This window comes from Papilio machaon, chromosome 16 (assembly GCF_912999745.1).
Source record: "Papilio machaon chromosome 16, ilPapMach1.1, whole genome shotgun sequence".
Taxonomy (NCBI): Eukaryota; Metazoa; Arthropoda; class Insecta; order Lepidoptera; family Papilionidae; genus Papilio; species Papilio machaon.
The window spans coordinates 2,476,179-2,497,018 of NC_060001.1; the positions used below are offsets into that span (position 1 = coordinate 2,476,179).

General features: G+C 33.3%; 2 protein-coding genes across 2 annotated transcripts; both read right to left on the reverse strand.

The window, feature by feature from the left end:
* Positions 1 to 10,826: 10,826 nt before the first annotated feature.
* On the reverse strand, positions 10,827 to 11,689 carry LOC106713620 (magnetosome-associated protein MamJ). The gene is made up of 2 exons (XM_014506455.2): positions 11,606 to 11,689; positions 10,827 to 11,512 (listed from the first exon to the last, which is right to left on the reverse strand). The coding sequence occupies exon 2, from the start codon at positions 11,502 to 11,504 to the stop codon at positions 10,884 to 10,886; it is 621 nt and encodes a 206-aa protein (XP_014361941.2). The 5' UTR covers positions 11,505 to 11,512; positions 11,606 to 11,689; the 3' UTR covers positions 10,827 to 10,883.
* Positions 11,690 to 17,832: 6,143 nt separating this feature from the next.
* On the reverse strand, positions 17,833 to 20,107 carry LOC106713619. Its single transcript, XM_014506454.2, has 2 exons — positions 20,010 to 20,107; positions 17,833 to 18,211 (listed from the first exon to the last, which is right to left on the reverse strand). Exon 2 carries the CDS (start codon positions 18,199 to 18,201, stop codon positions 17,854 to 17,856), a length of 348 nt encoding a protein of 115 aa, XP_014361940.2. The 5' UTR covers positions 18,202 to 18,211; positions 20,010 to 20,107; the 3' UTR covers positions 17,833 to 17,853.
* Between the last annotated feature and the right edge of the window lie 733 nt (positions 20,108 to 20,840).

Consider the following 20,840-nt stretch of genomic DNA (forward strand, 5'->3'; position numbering starts at 1 on the left):
CTTATCTCTAGCACCCTTCTCTCTATTAATTCACATTTAAACCGTCTTTTAACAGCTACCGATTAAAATACAAGCCCAATAGAGTAATTACGTAATGTAGTGTTTCAGTTTAAACTTAGAATCTGTTTTCTACATTTTAATTACTATCAATTGACATTTCTCTACGTCAATAATTTTACTTTTTCAATAAAATATTCCTCGTAACTACATCGGAAAAAATAAATCCTGCGTATATAAGCGTGAATGAATCTGGGTAATTTATATTCGACAGCCGCCGCCTCGCTCGGCTAACACGTACTCTCTAAGTTATCGCTGGTTTTATAAGAACGAACATCCCTTTCATGTCAGCCAGTTGGTGACATGAAACACGATTATAGACCGACCAAGTTATTTACAAAATAGCGAATCCACTGTTGATAGCTTAAATTTATTAACTTAAAAAGTTTTAAATTTCAAAATAAAAGAATATATTGGTGCTATTTTACTGTAAATAAAAATTTTGTTACCAAAATAAACTTGTTTGATTTAAACATTTTGAGCATTAAGTGGCGAAATGTTTCGGTTAAGTTAAACTTAATTACAATTAGAAACAGCTCCGTTCGCCGCCGGATGTCGGGTGGTGCTGCGGCGGGTGTCATTTCCGCTTTTTGTCGTTTTCAAACGCGCTCGTTCACAGACAAATATTATTACTGTAAGTTCTTTCGTCGCTTTTACTTCGCCCTTCAACTGTTGTAATGAAAGTGAAATTTTTAACCGTTTTGTTTGAGCATTTGGAAAAACTAACGCAACGATTTTTTGTAACGTAATTTTTACAGCGCCATGGTTATACTTAAATGGTCTCTTAGTATATAAAAATCATTTAACGAGTTTGAGTGTTGCAGGAAAAATTCTCAATGATTCAAACTCATAACCTCTATCTATCCTTTGTTTCAGTTTTCAATAAGCTAAACAATTGCTTTCTATTTGACTGCACTTCAAATAAAGAACATCGAAGTCTAACCTACAATTTTAAATTTATATCTTTTCTTTAGCAAAATAATAACACTTGTGAAGTTTGAGAATAGCTTAAAAGTCTCAAAGTTGTTCGTCAAGCGCGGTTTTATCAAAAGTGAGAACGGAAACTTTGATCCACCGCGACTTGCAATGATATAGTCGATATCAATCGCTTAACGGAAAAAAACTTTATAGACTTCATAAATTTATAATGAACACCAATCTGGAAAGCAGATAATATAAATATTAATACCCATGTGGCCAAAAATTCGTGCAGCAAACAAAGGTAGAAATGAGGACGATCAGCATTTCATATTTATACCTACTATTTTGATCAGATCATTCAGATATTACAAATATTAATTAAGAAGTACACTAAAATAAGGCCTGAAAAAAATCGAATTGATGGTTTTCGAACATTGAAAAAATAATGAATACTGTCTCTAGAGGGAAATTTATGTTTCAAAAATCAGGCGTTAATTGGACTAAACAATTTATATCGATGTTTATATTATTTGATCAATAAATAAGTTTCTGTACACATTGTTGATTAGATTAAATAAAATATATAAATATATTAGAAATCCAAATAGTTAGGCACCCACGTTGAGCTAGAAGGAACAAAGTATGTTTAAATATCCATTCAAGTCTCGGTAACAAATGACGTAACGTAGTTAATAATGTGATCAGTCACCGGTGACCTCTGCCCTTCTCGTTTCCTTTTCTCTTACAAAGAAAATAAACAACAAAATAAAGTAAATAATATCTCGGATGGAGATTACAAATTGCTCTACTCCTATATCTTTGTTTCTGTGACCCAAAAAATGCTTTAGTAAAGTTGTACCATGACATAATCTTAGTTTTATGACTTACTGTTATTGAGTAGGGGCACAGTTTTCTTATACGACTTGAATCGTAATAACTCGATTAAACAAGTACATAGTCTATATATAATATTAAGTAAATTTTTATACATGTCATATACATGACAACATGTATTTGTCAAATTATTTGATAGTGTGTGGCTTTGTTTGATGCATATTTACAATTAAAATGTTTTACAAATATTTTTTATCAAACTTTAACAAAAGATTAGATAGCTTAACGGGCGCTATAGTCGATTATGAGAGGAAAACTGTCCGCTTGTCAACAAATTTATCGCAACATCTTTGCTTGAGGAATCACAGAAGTTGTGATTTAGATCGAATAAAGAAAATCTTAAGGATAAAATGCCTATAGATTGAACGAAACCAATATAAAAGGAAAAAGTCTGACCTTCTGTTAGTCTTCGGGGAGGGACTGAACCATTTGTGCATATTTAAGTAACCTAAAAAATATTTCACACGATGCGGAGTCTTACGCGAGAAATCAAGATGTTTGTTGCGTAAATAATATATTTACTCCGACATCAGATCCTGGCGAAAGAAATTGAAATACCTAGTTTACAACAATAGCCTCAATGGTTGTTAAAAAATAATAAAGTAACTTCTACGTTTAAACAAAAATCTAGTAACAAATGTAGTTTATGTCAGCTTGGGACGACAGTTTCGGCGTCTATTCAATGCAAGCAAACGACAAACAAATAATCAAATCTCCCACTTTATAATATTAGTAAAGAAATATTTTTAAGTATTAGTCAAGTTTGTGTCAAAGCTTAAAAATATTAACGATCGCAATTTGTAGTGATAGACATATTACAAATATCCATTTCAACGATTTTAATATGTTGACATGAAAACGCAATAAAATTGGATTAAACCGGTGTGCACCACTTTTTAGCACTTCTGAAATTGGAATTTAAAACGGCTAGCTGGCAACCCAGTTTCAGACTAATAGACAGTCTGAATATCACGCTCCAAACGGAGCTTTGTATGCTTGGTATCCAATAAAAGGATGGCGAGCATACTCCGACACTTTTAGAACACCTTCCATATTACGTACTATCGAATATATTTTCAGACACATTCCATTATGTTTCCTTTCGAATTCTTAATAATCTAACACAGGACTTTATTACAAGATAAAACTTCATGTGCTTCTCTTTTAAATTAAATTTTTGTAGAATTTAATATCTTCATTCTAACATATATAAATTAAATTCAACAGAGGCATTACATAGAACTACAGCAGACATATCACAGAACTGTTTTTTTTGTCAATGTATCGTACATTTACTTCACATTCCCAGCTAAGTGAATGATGATACATCATTTTATAAAGTATAAAAGAATCTGTTGCTCGTATAGTCCATCCCGAGTGATGTGACCTAAAACCTTTGGCCGGGAAAAGGGGACGAACGCCGACTAAGCGCGTGATTCCAGTCCGCGCATTACCGGAACCCATTAAAGCAGATTCTTAAAGCGCTTGCTACTGAAAACTGTGTCATAACTGTACACTACATCTTTTGTTTACATACAAATAACAACGAACAAACAAGCCCATTGTTGCCTTCACAGACAATCGGTGGCTGTATTGTATAAACTTTTAAATCCACAATCGGAATAAAACTACTATCTCTTTTAGAATTAACCATTTTTAATTGCTTTCTATTGCTATTTATTTTTGCCTTTTTTTATAAGTTAAAAAACTAACTTCCTACCTTTTTCCTTACGGACAGTCGGCACACTAAGATACATTCTATTTTTCATTATGACTAACTTATATATAAGAAATTTAACAACTTACCGAATATATAGGGTAGACCTTATTTTATCTTTCGCTAATTTTACCCACTTATTTCAACTGTTTTTTTATTATTTGTGAATAACGTCGTGCTATTAAATCTAAAATGGTCTAGAATACCTTAATATTAATTCCGAATATATAGCGAAGCTTGCAACCAAATAATATGTTCTATATCATGATGTTTCAACTTTTCGTTCTTTTAATTGATTAATTTTGAGAAGACTTATTTGATCGCAAAGTTTGATAAGTAAACAGATTTATACCAAAACTGTGCCTAAGTCCGAAAAAGAACTAATCTTAATAATTCTAAGTAAATATAAATCTTGTAAAATAATGTCCCTATACAAAATCGGGATTAGCGAATATGCTTTAATATCTCGAACGTGTGTTATTTTTGCGGAAAACGATATATTTTCATTCCCCATAATGTTTGAGACTGAAAAAAAAATAGCTCTAAGCTACGAAAATAGAAAACATTTGTTTTAAAAAACTTATAAAATTTGCATCCGAGACCATCAGTGTAAATGCAAGAAATCCTGAAAAAGTATATTTAAAAAATATTGAAGATACTACTCTGTTGAAATTGCAACACTAATTAGGCCATTAATAATAATTACGCTTTGAAAATTTATATCAAATTCAGCTCACTTTAAGCGGCCAAAAGTTCAGTTAAAACTTGTTATTATTTGCGAGAGTTAATTGATTAAATTTTCCTCTAATTGCCGACTGAGTGAAGCCGCGCGCGATAAATTAACATTACAAGTAATTCTGTAAAGGGAATAATTCAATAAACTCGCTTTAATACCAATATTCAAAATCTGTATTAGTAATTTTACTAAGCCTAATTTGATCATTCAAGTAATCATAAGTAAGTATATATTACAAAGTGTATTAGTGCATACTTTACTTCTTACTAATATTATAAATGCGAATGTTCAGATAGATGGATGGATGGATGGATGGATGTTTATTTGAAGGTATCTCCGGAACGGCTCAACATGGGATGTAGAACATAGTTTGGAAGAACACATTGGTAACTTATTAATTTTTTTTTAATACCGCGCGGACATAGTGAACTGACTTGATACTTGAGTCCGTTTAAGTTACTTCGATAACATCTATTTTGTTTTAAAAAACTAAATTCATCGTTTTGATGCCATTGTTTCAAGATTTGATATAATTAATAATGAGAAATACATTTTGAAATTGGAACAGGTCATTTGTTGGACTCTATTGCTATCGTAAGTTGGGATCGGGCATTCGCACAAGCCGTGAAAACATGATGGAATTCAAGGAAAGGGCGGGCATGCTTTTATGATAAAACGTTTATACTTACGGGTACCATACTCAAATCTATTTACTGAAATAAACCTACCCGCTGTAAGCACTATCGTTATCGTAATGGTCGGATAGAGGAAAGTTACGTTATTACATCCGTGCAAAGGAAGACTCCATCTCTGAATATTAACAACATGTTTTCTTAGCACAAAATGTGTATTTACCATTACATAATAAATGTTACAGTCGCTTTTTATTTAGTTTTTAACGAAATTACAAGCAATTATATCTATTGGGTATTCCGTAGCTATGAAAATTGAAGGGTAGTTTATATAAAAAATATTATTCAACTACCCCAACAAGAATCAATACGCAAATATCTTTTGAATTTATTTAAATTCCAGTATATAAATAATAAATCTCAATTATGACTTAAGTATAAAATCGTGCATAACATCAAGAGTTTTCATTGCTAAAACAATTGACTAAAACATATTGCCATCTCAGTTTTAAATAGAATGACAGGGACAACGTATTTGTTTTTGTGTGTTTCGACAGTGAAATAACGCAGTTATGTTCATTGTTCTTATTCTTTTTCCTTAGTAACATTTAATATTTATTTCCAAACATTTCTTGACCGTGTAAGGATTTTAGCCTATCAAATCGTGCACGATATCGCCTGGGTAAAATATAATAAAATGTACTTTAATCGTATGTAACTTTTGTATAATTTGTAATTTAATTTTTGTAAATTTTATATGCTCTACCTTAATGTAAATAAGGGATTTAAAATATCGGCTTATTTTACATGAACCGCAAAATGCTAGTCAATTATTCTAATGTTACTTAAATGTCTATATCATGTATAATCTATGAAATTTATGTTTTATTTCTATTTTTCAGACAAATAAGACTTTGACATCTTGCATAACCTATTTTTAACTACCCACATTTCTATGCAAAAAAAACCTTAGAAAAAAAGTAAGACAAAGAGTTATTGTTCTTGTGATTATATTGTAATAACCAAAAAATAATGAACTTAATTAAAATTTTATATAATTTTCTTAAAAATTATTGCATCAATTAAAATTAAAAACTGTACGTCAAGTGACTTTCTTTTCATTGATGTCAAGTTAAAATAGGTCGGGATAAGCACTCGGATCCCCGTCAGCTGCCACTTCACCTTTAGAATTTTATTAAAAATTAAAACATTCACATACGTACGCAACAAGCTCATATACCATAATACAATTGATGTAAAGCATGGTAACTAACCTGACTTCGCGCCACAGAGTAACTCGGGACATGTTCGAACGCGTGGGAAGAGGCGCGGAGCGTGCCGGTCGGGCACGGCACGACACGACACGACACGGTAAGGCTCAGCGCGGGAGGGTACGTCACGTCACAGGGCGGACCTCGCTCGGCACACGGGCGGCCGGCGCGGGGCGCGAGGCGGACTGGCCCGGGCGGGCTGCGCGCCGTCGCCGTCGCCGACGCCGTCGCGTCTCATTGCCCTAAATTCGCGCCACACAGCGGCAGCGGCACAATAATTGTCGTAGCGCTGCAGCCGGCGGCCGCACAGCCTATCGATTCACCGCCACGTTTCGTGAAAGTAAAAAGTTAACTCGATCGAATACAATGCGGTCAAAGCTGACTCCATGGGTAACGCAACGCGATCCTTTACATTTCTAGGTCACAAAATAGCTTTTAAAGTCATTATCGATTATTTTTTCCGCGACGCTACCAGCTTATAAATAGCCTTGGTTAACGACAGACGGACATTTTTAAATAACTTTAAGGTGATTTTATTACCTTACTTACATAAAACTTTGCCTCATTTTATAATTTTATACACATGTATTTAAATCGGTATACAATAAAATATCGATTAGATTATAAATAGTAAGATAGTAACATTAACATTGTGTCAAACCATGTTGGACAAAATGTAAGTGACGAAAAAATATTTGTGAAAAAATGCTCATGTAGAGGGCAATGGCTACGCGAGTCGCCTCTGCTACGGGCGTGCGTCAGCAACACGCTACGACCTATGCCGAGCTACAGATATATTATTTTTCCACGCGTTTATTCATTTTTATAACAATATTTTTTTTAATTTGAATTATTTTTACATAAGCTTGTAATGAATGTCATTTAATTTCTAATAATAAAATATAAAATAAAATAAGATAAAACATAACTAAACTTAATTAAAAATATGTTTGGTCAAATAACATTCCATATCTTAACACCACGCCTTGAAAAACTTACGTTACTTATTTTATACCTATTTAAGAATAATAGGCTTAGACGAAAATGCTAGGAAATGTACTCTTTGCTGAAAGTAATCTGTCACATTTAACCGGAAATTGATACATGAGAGCTAAGACAACTATTTCAGGCACTATTTGAACTTTCACACAAGACACTTCAGATTTAAATGATGTAATGTACTTTCTTACTGTTTTGTAATGCAACTAAAAAATCTCTGCTCGTGAAATCTTTAATATACTTGTGGAATGGATTTGAATACACTTACGTTATAAATATACCATATTTAACGACAAAGAAAAATAATACATCTCTTTTGTTTCATTGTAATTTTGTATTACGTCTAATAAGTTATATGTAAAATTATTACACGAATTTATTTGGATAAAAGAAGTAATTTTACCATACTACATTCACAAACGAAAATACACTCTTGAGTCTAGTATGTATTATTTAATAAGAGTATCCTCAGTGAATCTCCTTAGTACGACGTGGAAAATGTTAAAAATAGACACATATACATTTTACGTGCCGTCTCCTATTCGCGGCGATGAAAATTAAGTTGACATAAGCATAAAAATGCATTTGCCACATTTATGTCGCCTTCGCTATAAATAGTCTAAAAGTAGTAAATATATTTCCTATAAATAACTGTTGAAAAACAAAAGGTCCAGCTAAAACACTAATATTATTTGAAAATAGCTTATGATACAAATCGCCAAATTCACAGTTGATTTCTTCACTAATATTAGTATTTTTATGTGTTTTTCTTTAATATATTATAAGGTTGCAAGTTAGCACTACCTGATTTCGCCGAAATAGCGAAGCGATTGCTGCCCATAGGTATCCGCAAATGCAAATATGTTGTCTACCTTAAAAATTATTTTATAACATCTGAAAATCTTTAAATCAAGTTTGCAATGTCCAGTGCGCTGGGATTAGGGATTAGAGGCATCAGAGGTACAAATCTAAGATTACCTATCTAGCCGAAGTAAATATAAAATCAACACGTTGCTGCTCTGGCTTGTCTTTATTATAGTACTGTACTATTATTATAATAGTTAATTTAAGCTGGACAGCGTTTATTGAATTAATCACATTTTTACGTCAAGATTAGTTATATGTTTAAGGAAATATTGGCTTTATTTAAAGAGAAAATTAAAATATTAGATTAAATATAATACATAAAAACTAAAATATATCATTAAAAGGTGTCCCTTTAGGCAAGGTTCCGAAGATACTGGCAGCGTTCCCCCTTTGAATGGCTAGACTAATTCTTTGTCCGAGGTAGCTGCCAGCTCTTCGGTCTCCTGTGATGTCGACTAACCTTTTTGCTGTTTCTTTAAAAAGCCTTCTAGGAAATATTTATGTCTGTATATTCGATATCCTTTAAAACCACCATATTTGGTTGTGGGTTTTTCCCAGTGACCACGCCACACGCCGAGATCATTTACCTAAGACCTTTCGTGCACAAGACTACATAATTAAATCTTCGAAACCTGACGATTTTAGTCCCTAAGTTATTTATGAATACAAACTGAGAGATTCATAAACAGACATACTTCGCTAAAATTTTGTTCTTTGGACACTGAAGACAGTCGCTTGCTACATGTTTATCAAGATCGTCGCGTATAAGTTGCCGCGATTTCAAGGCGGTAGAGCAAATCTATATAGTTGACATTTTCGTAAATTAGTGTGAGCCATATAGTCGTTAGGCCTTTACTGACGATATGTCGTCTCAGGTCGACGACTCAATATCGTGTGTAGGAATTCGCGCTATTGATACTCGGATATCGAAGAATAGTTTACGTACTTACGTGTACGTTCATAATCATAACAATCAAGGGTTGTTACGTAAAATTTTTGTGTGATATGGTCATTTACCGTATGGGCAGTTCACTGTTAAGTACTAAACGAATCTGAACAATAGCCTCAAAAATCACAAAGCAACGCAACTCAACCATTTTTGGTCGTGTGACAATGTCGTAAAAGTGGCATATGTGGCATCTATCTTACACAATTAACTCTGTACTTTTATTAAGTAAAATATCAGCTTATACATAAATGTTATTTAGTGGTAAAATAAGTACCCGTATAATTATTAGAACAGTAGTGACAATGTCGAGGAGTGACAATGGTGCAGAATTGTAATCGAGCGGGCGAGCACTGCGGTTTAATCGAGCAAGAGTGGCGTGTTAACGGCTCGCGTGACGGCCGAGCGTGATGCCCGTTTTGTTTGGGATTGTTAAAAAACTTATTAAACCAACCACAACTTATACACCGGTGCGTTATGTTCGAATGAAAATTATAGATGACCTAAGCATGAGTTTGTCTTTGGTAAGTCAAATTTCGTTAAGACAAACCTTTTTACACTTACGTCTTTTTCTTTCGCTGATTTTCTTCCTTTCCAGATGAGGTCCCTACCTTTAATCGACAGAGTATGCGTGCTCACCTCCGACAAATCCATCTCCTCTCCCCATTCACTTCACGTTTGTCTTCAGTGTAGTCGTGATATTCCAATGATTGTGTCGATCAATTCTTGCAATAGATGTTGTTGCAAGTTTTACCACTGTTACAAAAACTTTAAGTTTACTTAGTTACTTTAGTTTTACTGCCCATCAGAATCAATCACACGTAAGTAGGAAAATTAAGGCTACAATCAGGTACTTGAATTGATTTACTTATCAAATAAAGCATAAAATACAACAACAACAAAACATACGACGAACAAAGGGATTGAATAAACGTTTGATCATTAGTAAAAAAATACTAGTATAAATATAAGACCATACGATTTGAATAAGTAAAATCGAGACGAAATCTTGAAAACTAAGACTATCAATTTCAAAAAATGGCGACGTGTGGAAAGTTCACAGGAAGACTCAAGAAGCCGTGTGCTAACGAGCAAAGTAGCCCGAACTCAGCAAAAGTTATTTTAAAATATGCCAGACCGAGTAACATTAAGTTAGCCCTGCGGAATAGTTTATGTTTTGCGGTGAAAATGTTTGAGACCACAGGGATTTGGTATAGATTTATAAATATTTACATAAATAATGCAAAGGAAATTTTATATGTTACTAGCTTACGCTCCCGACTACGTCCGCGCGGAATTGACTAAAAAGCCTAATTAGTAGTCTACGCGTTTCTCCAGATTATGTGCCTGCTAATAAGAGTCCTTACTTAGCAATCATGACACTAAAAAATTAAACCTTCTAAATTTTGTCAAATATTAAAGACCTAAGTCTGAAAAAAAATTGTGTTAAGACGGCTTCCTTTTAAAATATTTAGTTCCTTATAAAATTAATATTATGAAATACAAAAAATAATCCATTACTTCGCAATTGTTTTGAATTGTGTTGTAATGGTCACTCAATGATTTCGCAATATTTTACTTGGTATATCATTTTTATAATGTTATTTTACGGTTTTGTTTTATTTATTTGTAGTGTATTAGTTACTCATAATGTAACTTCACCGACATATAAAATCTACCAAAGATATTAGAGAATAACATTAGATACACTTATTTCGCAATACAAAAAAACAAATCCTATAAATCCATTTTTTTAAATTTAATGTAGAATTTGGATATTTGTTGACATTTACAAAATTTTACATAACCGATTATAAAGCAGCCTTTTAAATTCACTTTAAATTTAGAATATCTGCTGTGTGGTTTGCACGCCGTTGCTGAAGTAGTTCAGGAACATTTGGAACCAGCTTTGGATAGATGAGAGCACTCCAGGTTGTTCGGGACCGTTGACAATAACTTGTACATTACCGTCATTGAAAATCTCACCATTCGGGTTTTGAGATGCCTCTTCTTCTACTAGTACTGGTTCTGGTTGAACTTCAGGAAGGACTGGCATGGGCAGAACAATCGGGCCGGGTATGACCACCTCTGGTTCAGGTTGTACTTCAGGAAGGACTGGCATGGGCAGAACTATCGGACCGGGGATGACTACTTCCGGAGAAGGTTCAGGTGATTCTGGTAGAGGTAAACCTTCGGGATCAGGTCTAACGGGAGCGTTTTCTTGAGCCGCAGCAGCATCAGCCAGCCCTTGTGCAGTTAATGGGTACAGAAGGTCAGATGAAGCAACCACTTGACCGTCGACATGTTTGTTAAGCTGGATATCAAGAATATGACCGATGTCTAATGCTTCTCCTTCAGGTACACCATTGACAATGAACTCTACTGGTCCATCGACTTCTTCATTCAAAGGCAAAGGGCTGGCGTTGGCAAGTGCCAGTAATAATCCAAATATAAATACCTTCATATTTTAATCTAAAAAAAAAACGTTTTAAAATAAATGAAGAAATATTTAGAAAAATATTTAATGATGCATATTAGTTCAAAAGATAAAATATTAGTTCTTACCTGTGTTACTGTTGGTAGTTTAAACTTGTATGTCAATAAACAGTGCAGCCGCGAATTTAATAAGGAGCAGATATCGAGTAGATAACTTGATTGTAAACTGTTAGATTTCAGTATAATACCATAATAAAGATTATAAAGTATTCACTAACGATTACTCGAATATTTCCTCCAAGTTTTAGTATACCAACTCAATTTAAAAAGTACGGCTTTATCAAATTTAAAAAGATAAAACAAATTATTTTACTGCCTTTTTAATTAAGTCATAAAACATTATAATTGAATACGTAGTTATGATTTGGTATCTAGACCTTGTCTATGCGAATTGTTTGATAATATTTTTTAAGAAATACTGTTTGAATGGAATTATTAGCAATAGTTTCCTTCTTACGATGTCCATTGTTTTGCAACGCTTTTGCAATTTTTGAGTAAGTGGTGCTAATTGACAGACGTTTTCTCTTAAAATCCATAATAATGTGAAGGTAAATTAAATTGTCGTTTAAAAGAATGATTGATAGAAATTAGGATGTCGGTGATAGAAATCATAATCTTGGCTAATTTATCTTAAACTAGCTTTTACCCGCGACTCCGTCCGCGCGGAATAAAAAAAACGCACACAAGATAAAAAAAAAGTTCCTATGTCCGTCTCCTAGTTCTAAGCTACCTCCCTATCAATTTTCAGCTAAATCAGTTCGACCGATCTTGAGTTATAAATAGTGTAACTAACACGACTTTCTTTTATATATATAGATAGATAGATATTGGCATGGGACCTTTTGTCTTATAATTTAGAATCAAAATAGACCAGACAATAAAATTATAGTTTAGACAAGTATTATAGTTATATCATAAAGTAAGAAGTATACAGTAAAAATATTTCGCAAAAGGGTACAAAATTGCTTAACTTGATATTCTTACTAAAGGAGCAGAGTCACAGTCGGCGCGCGTAGACTTCTTACCTATCCCTCGGGGTTCAGTAAGTGTTCTATATGAGATAATGTAAGCACGTACTTCTTCAATATGAATTTCGAACAAGTTATTTTTACTAGAAAAATACGATATTTCAAAATAGACATGAAACTTTGACTGCACCGAATTGTATTATTTATGTAAAATAATCTTAGCTAACTTACTATGGTAACCATCTACATGTATTTTAGCCATAATTTTTTACTTGAAAATTTTCTTCCTTTCTAACAAAATACCCTGGACGAGGAAAGGCATTTAATCTGCAACAAGAATTAAAAGATAATTATATCAATTTAATATAATTATGACATAACCATAGTCGATTTGGTAACTAATATCTTCGAATATACAATAACCTTTGGTTCACATTCACATTTTGTTCATCTTTGGTAGCTCTAAAACGTATCTACATAATTGTGAATGTGATAATGAAGTTAAAATATTATGCGTCACATTCCCCATTGTCTTAGCGTAATAAATAAGCGACAAAACGCGACAAAAATCTGACATGGAATAACGTATGTATAAGTTCATAGGAATCCAAGTATAATAATTTTAAGTATACAAACGCTTTTATGCAATCGGTATTAGGCATATAAATCAGCATTAAAACTAATCTTTTTAAAAAGCCATCATAAATCAATCATATTTTATATTATAATACGTGTTGTGCATAACATTTGTGACTTTAGATTTTTTTTATATCAATAGGTGGCAAACGAGCAAACGGCCACCTGGAATCGCCGAAATAACGAGGCGACCGTTGCCCATAGACATCCGCAAATACAGATGTGTTGTCTACCTTTAATCATCGGAGAAGGGGACGCACAAAAAGAGGATATTTCTCCTTCCTATGCGCCCCCTCTTCCGCCAAATCCACTTCCCCTTCCCATCCTTTCCTAATAAGAAAAGGGTGGGAAAGAGAACTAAAATTAGGCTACTAAAATTAGAATTTTTATTTTCCTTTGAATCCATATCCATAACAATATAGAATGTAACAGACTGTTTCGACCGTTGAATAACTTGTGTAATATCATACTGTGATCTAATTCGCTATTAAAAGAACAGACACATAAATATCTGACAAAACAAATTTTACGGTAACATGAACAGCCTAAGCGTTACATAGGTGATACTGAAAAAAAATGGTTTAAGATAAATTAGGGTTGCCATATACAACTGTCTGATACAAATTATAAAGGGCTTCACCAACTTGTATGTTATAAATAGAACAGAAAGAGCACGGGTTACATATAACGCTCAATTTGAACATTGAACTGTACTACGTCGTAATAATTGGTCCAATGAACTAATCAGAAATAAATAACAGTTGTAGATCCCGTAACAACAATATTTGTTGGATGCACGAATGGGCCAGGTTTACCAATGAAATACCGCCACCAGATAGAAGACAGGCGTGATATGTGTACGTGCCAGAGGCCTAAATCCTCTTTCTCTTCCCAACCTTTTTTTAAGAAAGGATGCGGAGGAGAAGCATATTTAGCGAATGATATTAAACACCAACGGTTAAGGGGTTAAAATACTTGTTTAACTTAACAGTGTAAACCAAGTTAAAAAGTTCAAGACGCATTTAGATGGATGGATTTCAGCTCCATAGTAAAAAAAAATCCAGTACAATTTAATTAAATTAATTTTATTTATCTACAGACAGGGTAACAGAGTCGTTAGACTGTAGTAATTCAGTTAAAAATATGCGATAACGTTCGTAGTAATCATTCAATTTACTATACTAGATAAGCGATAAGATTTTAAAGCTAGTGTTGTGTAATTAAAAATAAAGACAAATATCGATATCGACATTCTAGTGTCTAATGTCGAAAGTTAAAAAAATACTGTATATAAAATAGACATCTGATAGTAATTAAACTATAGTACCGGCGTATTTATATTAATCTTAATACGAATGATACTGAAATTTTATATGAATATGCTTTAATTTAAATACTTTTGATGACACTGACACCTAAACTTCATAAACGTAGTAAAATAATTGATTATCTATGAAATATCATATGTATGAAGGCGATGCTGAAAACCAGCGCGGCCTTCAGTGATAAGCTGGAGGCAGCATCAGCTGAGCCTCTTCCCGTTAGCCAAGAACAATTTTTTTTCTCTTTCATTGATATCTTTATAAGTGTAATTTGTTTTGTTTTTGGTTAATAAACTGTATTTTATTTTATTTATTTTTATTTTTAATAAATTATGATGGTTATAAAATAAGTGATGTTAGTGAAATCCAGGAATTTTACTCACCTTCTGTGTTATTTTAAATGATTAATTATTACTATTTGTAATAAAATAGACAAATACAAAACTAACTACAGAAGCATAAGGACCAAATTGTATTATTACAAGATAAAATTCAAACAACTAAGGTTTTTACGAACGCTACTCAATTCTCGTTAATAAAACTTTATGTCTCGTAAATTCGACTAAAGTCGGATAATAGTGCACATAAGAAGGGATCAAGCGGGCATTAGTAACAGGTAATGTTATCCTTTGAAATTTCTCGACTCTCCTAACAAATACATTTATATTTTTAATAAATGAAATGTATTAAAAAGAATAGACAAAAATTTACTATATAAAATAATAGACAAACACTGTCATTGAAAGTTACGATCTAAAATAATAGCTTTAAAAATATAACAAGTTGTCATATCGATTAAAAATATTCCCGTCACTAAATATTTATCAATAAATTTATAGATTATGGTTAACATGTATATCGTGCTATCAGAACATGTACATACTTTTCCATTACTTTTATCAAGTCAAACACTATCTGTCGTGATAAGGAATGTTTATATACGAAAACAATTTTAATTTATACATTAGTTATATACACTTAACATAAACATATATAATTACATATAATTCCACAGAAACTAAAATCAATGTGGACAAGGTTTTCAAATTATAATTACATTGTTTTTTTATTGTTACATCAAAAGTATATAAAAAAAACTTATACCCGGAAAATGAAGATCAATTGCTTTATAACATAACAGCTGTCTCCCGCGACTTCGTCCTTGTAAAGTTTACAGAAAGCTTTCACCCAGTATTTAAATCCTTTACATGGTAAAAGCCTGAAACAAATGTTTTTTTTTACGCTGAAAAGCGTTTATCGTAATTTTAAAGTAATTCTGCTGATAAATTCTCTCCATACAAACTTAAACCCCCATTTGTTCTCCTTTAGGGGATGAATTCATTAATAACCTGATATGGTTCAATATTTAAAAGAGCCACCACAACTAATAATAGCCTAGTCTCTCGGTATTTTACAGGCTGCATTTTGGGGAGTGTGTGCAGGAATTACACGATATAATTCCACCATCACCATTCTACCATCGGACGTACAGACATACGGCTGGAATCCATCCTTATGTAGTAGACGTGACACGCGTTCGAACGAAAAAGTTTGAATCATCGTTCCTTGTGCATACTGCTAAGGATTGGAATAAGTTGCCGGCGTCAGTTTTTCCGTCCAAGTACGATGTGGGGGCCTTCAAGGGTAGAGTGAATAGGCATCTACAAAGTTAGCGCGTACCATCTTTAGACCACATCTTCACCTCATCGGATGAGATCGTGGCCAAGAGCTAACTTTTTCAATATAAAAAATACCTTTTAGTACTAGAAATGTCATTGGTGCTTTCCTCAACTCAGCCAACGATTGGTAATTTACTATTAATGGCGGACAACAGGATAAGTACGAGCGATTGATTATTATTTTCAGTAACACGGAAAAGATTTACATTACAATTACAATTACAATTACAATTACAATTACAATTACAATTACAATTACAATTATATAAATTACAGGTCATACAAGTAAAAGCTATAATATCTATTTTATAAAACAAAATCTCACTACTCAAATATTTTGAATAACGATGAGCACACAATTATACTATATATATGCATATTTTTAGACAAAATATTCTTCGTAGCTATACAGAGCTTTCTGAATAAGCCATGATTTTAGTCTATTTTTAAAAGACGCGAGGCTGGTAGCCGCTGTGACGTGCTCCGGCAGGCGGTTGTGGACAGCAGGCCCCATGACGTGAGTCGACTTCTCCGGACTTCATTATGGGCGGATTCCCTCTTCTTGTTCGTTGAATTATCGGCGTGCTCAATATTTAAATATCCAATTTAAATGGACCGAAAAACTAAAGGTCTACTGCTTAATAATGTGAATATACCGTCACATCTGCTTCGAATGAAAAAATCGACCTCAACTATTGGTGTAAATAAAATTCTGAAAAACCAAGTGAAGATGATTGATGATATAGAGGAGAGATGATACAGAATGACAGATGGTGACAGACAATATGGTGAACACGACCAAACGACAAGATCTGAAAGTTTGCTTATAATGTTTAATAACTCATGTTTTTGTTGGTGTATTTTTAGAAGTAACTAGCTTTTACCCGCGACTCCGTCCGAGCGGAATAAAAAAATGCACACAAGATAAAAAAAAAAGTTCCTATGTCCGTCTCCTTGTTCTAAGCTACCTCCCTATCAATTTTCAGCTAAATCAGTCCCACCGATCTTGAGGTATAAATAGTGTAACTAACACGACTTTCTTTTATATATATAGACTAGCTTTTACCCGCGACTCCGTCCGCGCGGAATAAAAAAAAAATAGGAAACGGGGTAAAAATTATCCTATGTCCGTTTCCTGGTTCTAAGCTACCTGCCCGCCAATTTTCAGTCAAATCGATTCAGCCGTTCTTGAGTTATAAATGGTGTAACTAACACAACTTTCTTTTATATATATAGATTTTGAAGTATTCAGCTATATTTTACTTTTACTTAGTTTATAATTATTTAATTTCTCTCCCAAGTAGGGTTGGCGACAGACAGGCTGCCAGCCGTAAAATTAAAATCAAAACATTAAGGTTTATAAAACCTTGTTCGCCGACCCCATGTGAGTGGAATCAGGCCAGGGAGATGATTATAATGATTGTTTCAATTGAAAAAATTGTTGCAATTGAACTTAGGACCTTTCACCTCTCATTAAGATGTTAGAACACCGTACCACTGTGATATATGTATGAATAAGTTCTTATGTGTGGTATTGAATTCAAATTTTTATCCTCACAAATCGCTTTCCAGACAACAAAAAACACATTGTAACAATGTTATCTTATCTACCATCGAAAAAATAAAACAAATAAATAGATAGTACAACAAATTTAATTACTTAAATAAAACAATCATAATTATGAACGAATTAAATAACTTATACAACTAATCTAAGGGTTAGGAGTAACAAGGACAAGAACGGGGGTGTACTTGGGGTCCCATCCACCATTATTGGTCTGCGGGGTGAGATCACCACTCTTGTTAACATCCGAGATCTTAACAAATACAGCTTTAAACTTTTTGTCGGTAGTTTCATCTGCAATAGCGGTGTCTAAGTCTTGAGCAGTACAACCAGAGGGGATGACTTGCTTGCCGGTGGTGTACGGAGTCTCCTTGCCGTATTGCAAGTCCATGAAGTCGTTAAGGATTCCTTCTAGAAGTTTCTTAGCGCTGGCATTGGTGGTAGGGTCATCGATGCCCTTTGACAGCTCGTCGATCGTGACTGTTGGGAGAGACATATTTGTCGATCTGTAAAGAAAAGATTAAATTAGATTATTTACATTAATTTTTACTATGTCTACTATATTGTCGCTCGCATTTTTAAGAAAAATTTGATACAAGCTTTGTCACAGATAAAAAGAGAAACACTCATACGAAGGGAAATAGGAAGGATACGAGGAGGGAATAAAGTACTAGAAAGAATTTGGTGTATGAAGCCTGAATGGATCTACATGATAATTTAGACGATTTTTGGCGATTTACTCTTCTTTTACATTCATCACTAGCAGCCGCCTGCGACTCTGGCGGCATGGAATTAAAAAAAACTTAATAAGTAGCCGATGTGTTCTTCCAGACTTTTCACTGTGCTCACCTCTAGCTATGGAGAAGAGAGTCCCGAGATTCATAGGACCGCACCAGATATACACTATATTTATATGTAAAAGAAGTTCAAACAGTTCAGTTTATAGATAAATATTTCACCAGTAACTTTTATTATTATAGCACGGTCATAAAAGCATGAAAAAATTGACTGCAGTACTCGAATAAAATTTACAAACTGTTTAAAAATTCTCAGACTCCTTAAAGTTTAATTTGGTTTTCATTTTAGAAACATCGCTTCACTAAATAAGGCAACCTCATTAAATAAGTGCGAAACTGCGCATAGTTGCGCACATTGTTTTATTAATGTTATTCTAAACCATAATCTCTTAACTATACAGTTTAAAATTGTTTGACATATTCTTTAATGGTAATCAAAGACGGCGTTATATTTTGGAAGAGTTTTAATTTTACGTCGCTGTACATTTAGTCAATATTATTTTTTCTACTTTTGTTCGACGAAATTATTCATAAAATTCTTTGAATTTTTTATTTGAAGTAACCAGTAATTTATTTTAAAGATTTATCGAAAAAAAAAACATTATAGAAAATATTGCAAAGAAGCTTTGTTTGTTTGTAAACCGTCCTAATTAATACTCGTACTAGTTTTACGAAGTTATCAAATTTATTTTTAATTAAATTCTTATCCCAGTCCAAAAAGAATGTTATTTTATCACACTAATGTTGATTGATTAATATAAGAAGCAATCTCATGTTGCAAAAATACAATATCTGATTGGAATAATTAATAATTTCCTGTTTAACGACGACGTTAATGTTTTAGCAGCTTTTGAAATAAAAAACAAACCACACATATATTGATCGTGATTCATATTTAAAGAAAGCTTCCAAAGAAAATATAAACAGACGCTAATGATTAAAAGCTATACTGTAGTTAATATAGATAGAGCAAATTATAAACTGTGAACTTTTGAACCACACGAATCTCATCCCTGATAGAAAAGGTTAAGAAGAGAAAGAGGACTAACCGTTGGTTTCTGAGACCAAAACCTGTGTATAAAACACATAGTAATCCCTCTCATTACCTCTCATAATTACAAAACAGAGACAACAATATGTTTTAAACTGGGATTTTGGTCTCAGAAACCCACGATAAGACTAAAATTTCATTTGCATTTCTATTATTATAACGATAGGTTTCCTCTGCCAATTTTTTTTTTTTTGATGTTTCGGCAGTGAAAACTCATTGATCTCAAACTCAATCAACTAATTTACACTTAAAAGATTAAACTTTAATTGAAAACAATATTACTTCTAATTTATAAAAAAAAAAGTACTCAAACGATTTGAGAAAAATATTTCATTGTGCTTTTCATAGCGAGTTAAATACTCTACTTTGAAACATAGAAAACAACTTTAAAACTTAAGAAGATATTTGAGAAAATTTAACAGAATAGAGACGTTTTAAAACAAGTAAATAACTTACTTTTCGAGTTAAGAACAGATGGCACAATGTGTTGTGAAGCGTAGCTGCGAACTGGCGACAGCTTGTGTGTTCCCGGCTTTATAAATCACTGCCGAGTACGGGAAGATAAGGGAGGGCTCGACTTGTCATCGTATCTATGACTGTACCAAACATTTATCAACCTGATATCGAATATCCCACAAGTGGCGGTTAATTTTTCGCATGAATTTCCCATACGTATACTTCGATATCTATTTTAGAATATTGTGACGATGTATTTATTGAGAAATCAGTCATATTTCATCATGTTACAGCTAATATGATTCACAAATGATTTCATTATTGGCTCAATGCGTATGAATGATTGATTTTTATATGTAAAATCTTTAGTTTAAACTGACTAGGAATTGGACATCCAATTACACATTTTTTAACAGTGGTAGATCCCGCAACAACATTATTTGTTGGGTGCACGAATTGGCTGGGTCGACCGGTACAATACCACGACCACACAGAAGATAGGCGTGAAGTGGAAGCAATTCCGCGTTTCGTCTGATGAGTGTGGTAGCGGAGGCCTAATTTTATTCCCATTTCCCTTCCCACCCTTTTCTCATGACGAAAGGACGGGAAGGGGCCGTGGATTTGACGGAGGACGGAACGCATAAGAATGGGAAACATTCACTTTCTGTGCGTCGTCCGTCGATTTAAGGCAGGCATCGCATATGCAATCGCGGATATCTGATGAATGTGCGTGTAGGAGGTCTAATTTTGGTCCTCTTACCCCTTGCCACCCATTTTGTGCAAGGAAAGGATGGGAAAGGATAGTGGATTTAACACGGGAGGGTCACAAAG

Coding starts and splice junctions, on each gene's coding strand:
- LOC106713620 (XM_014506455.2), bottom strand. CDS start 11,504: ATGAAGGTATTTATATTTGGATTATTACTGGCACTTGCCAACGCCAGC.
- LOC106713619 (XM_014506454.2), bottom strand. CDS start 18,201: ATGTCTCTCCCAACAGTCACGATCGACGAGCTGTCAAAGGGCATCGAT.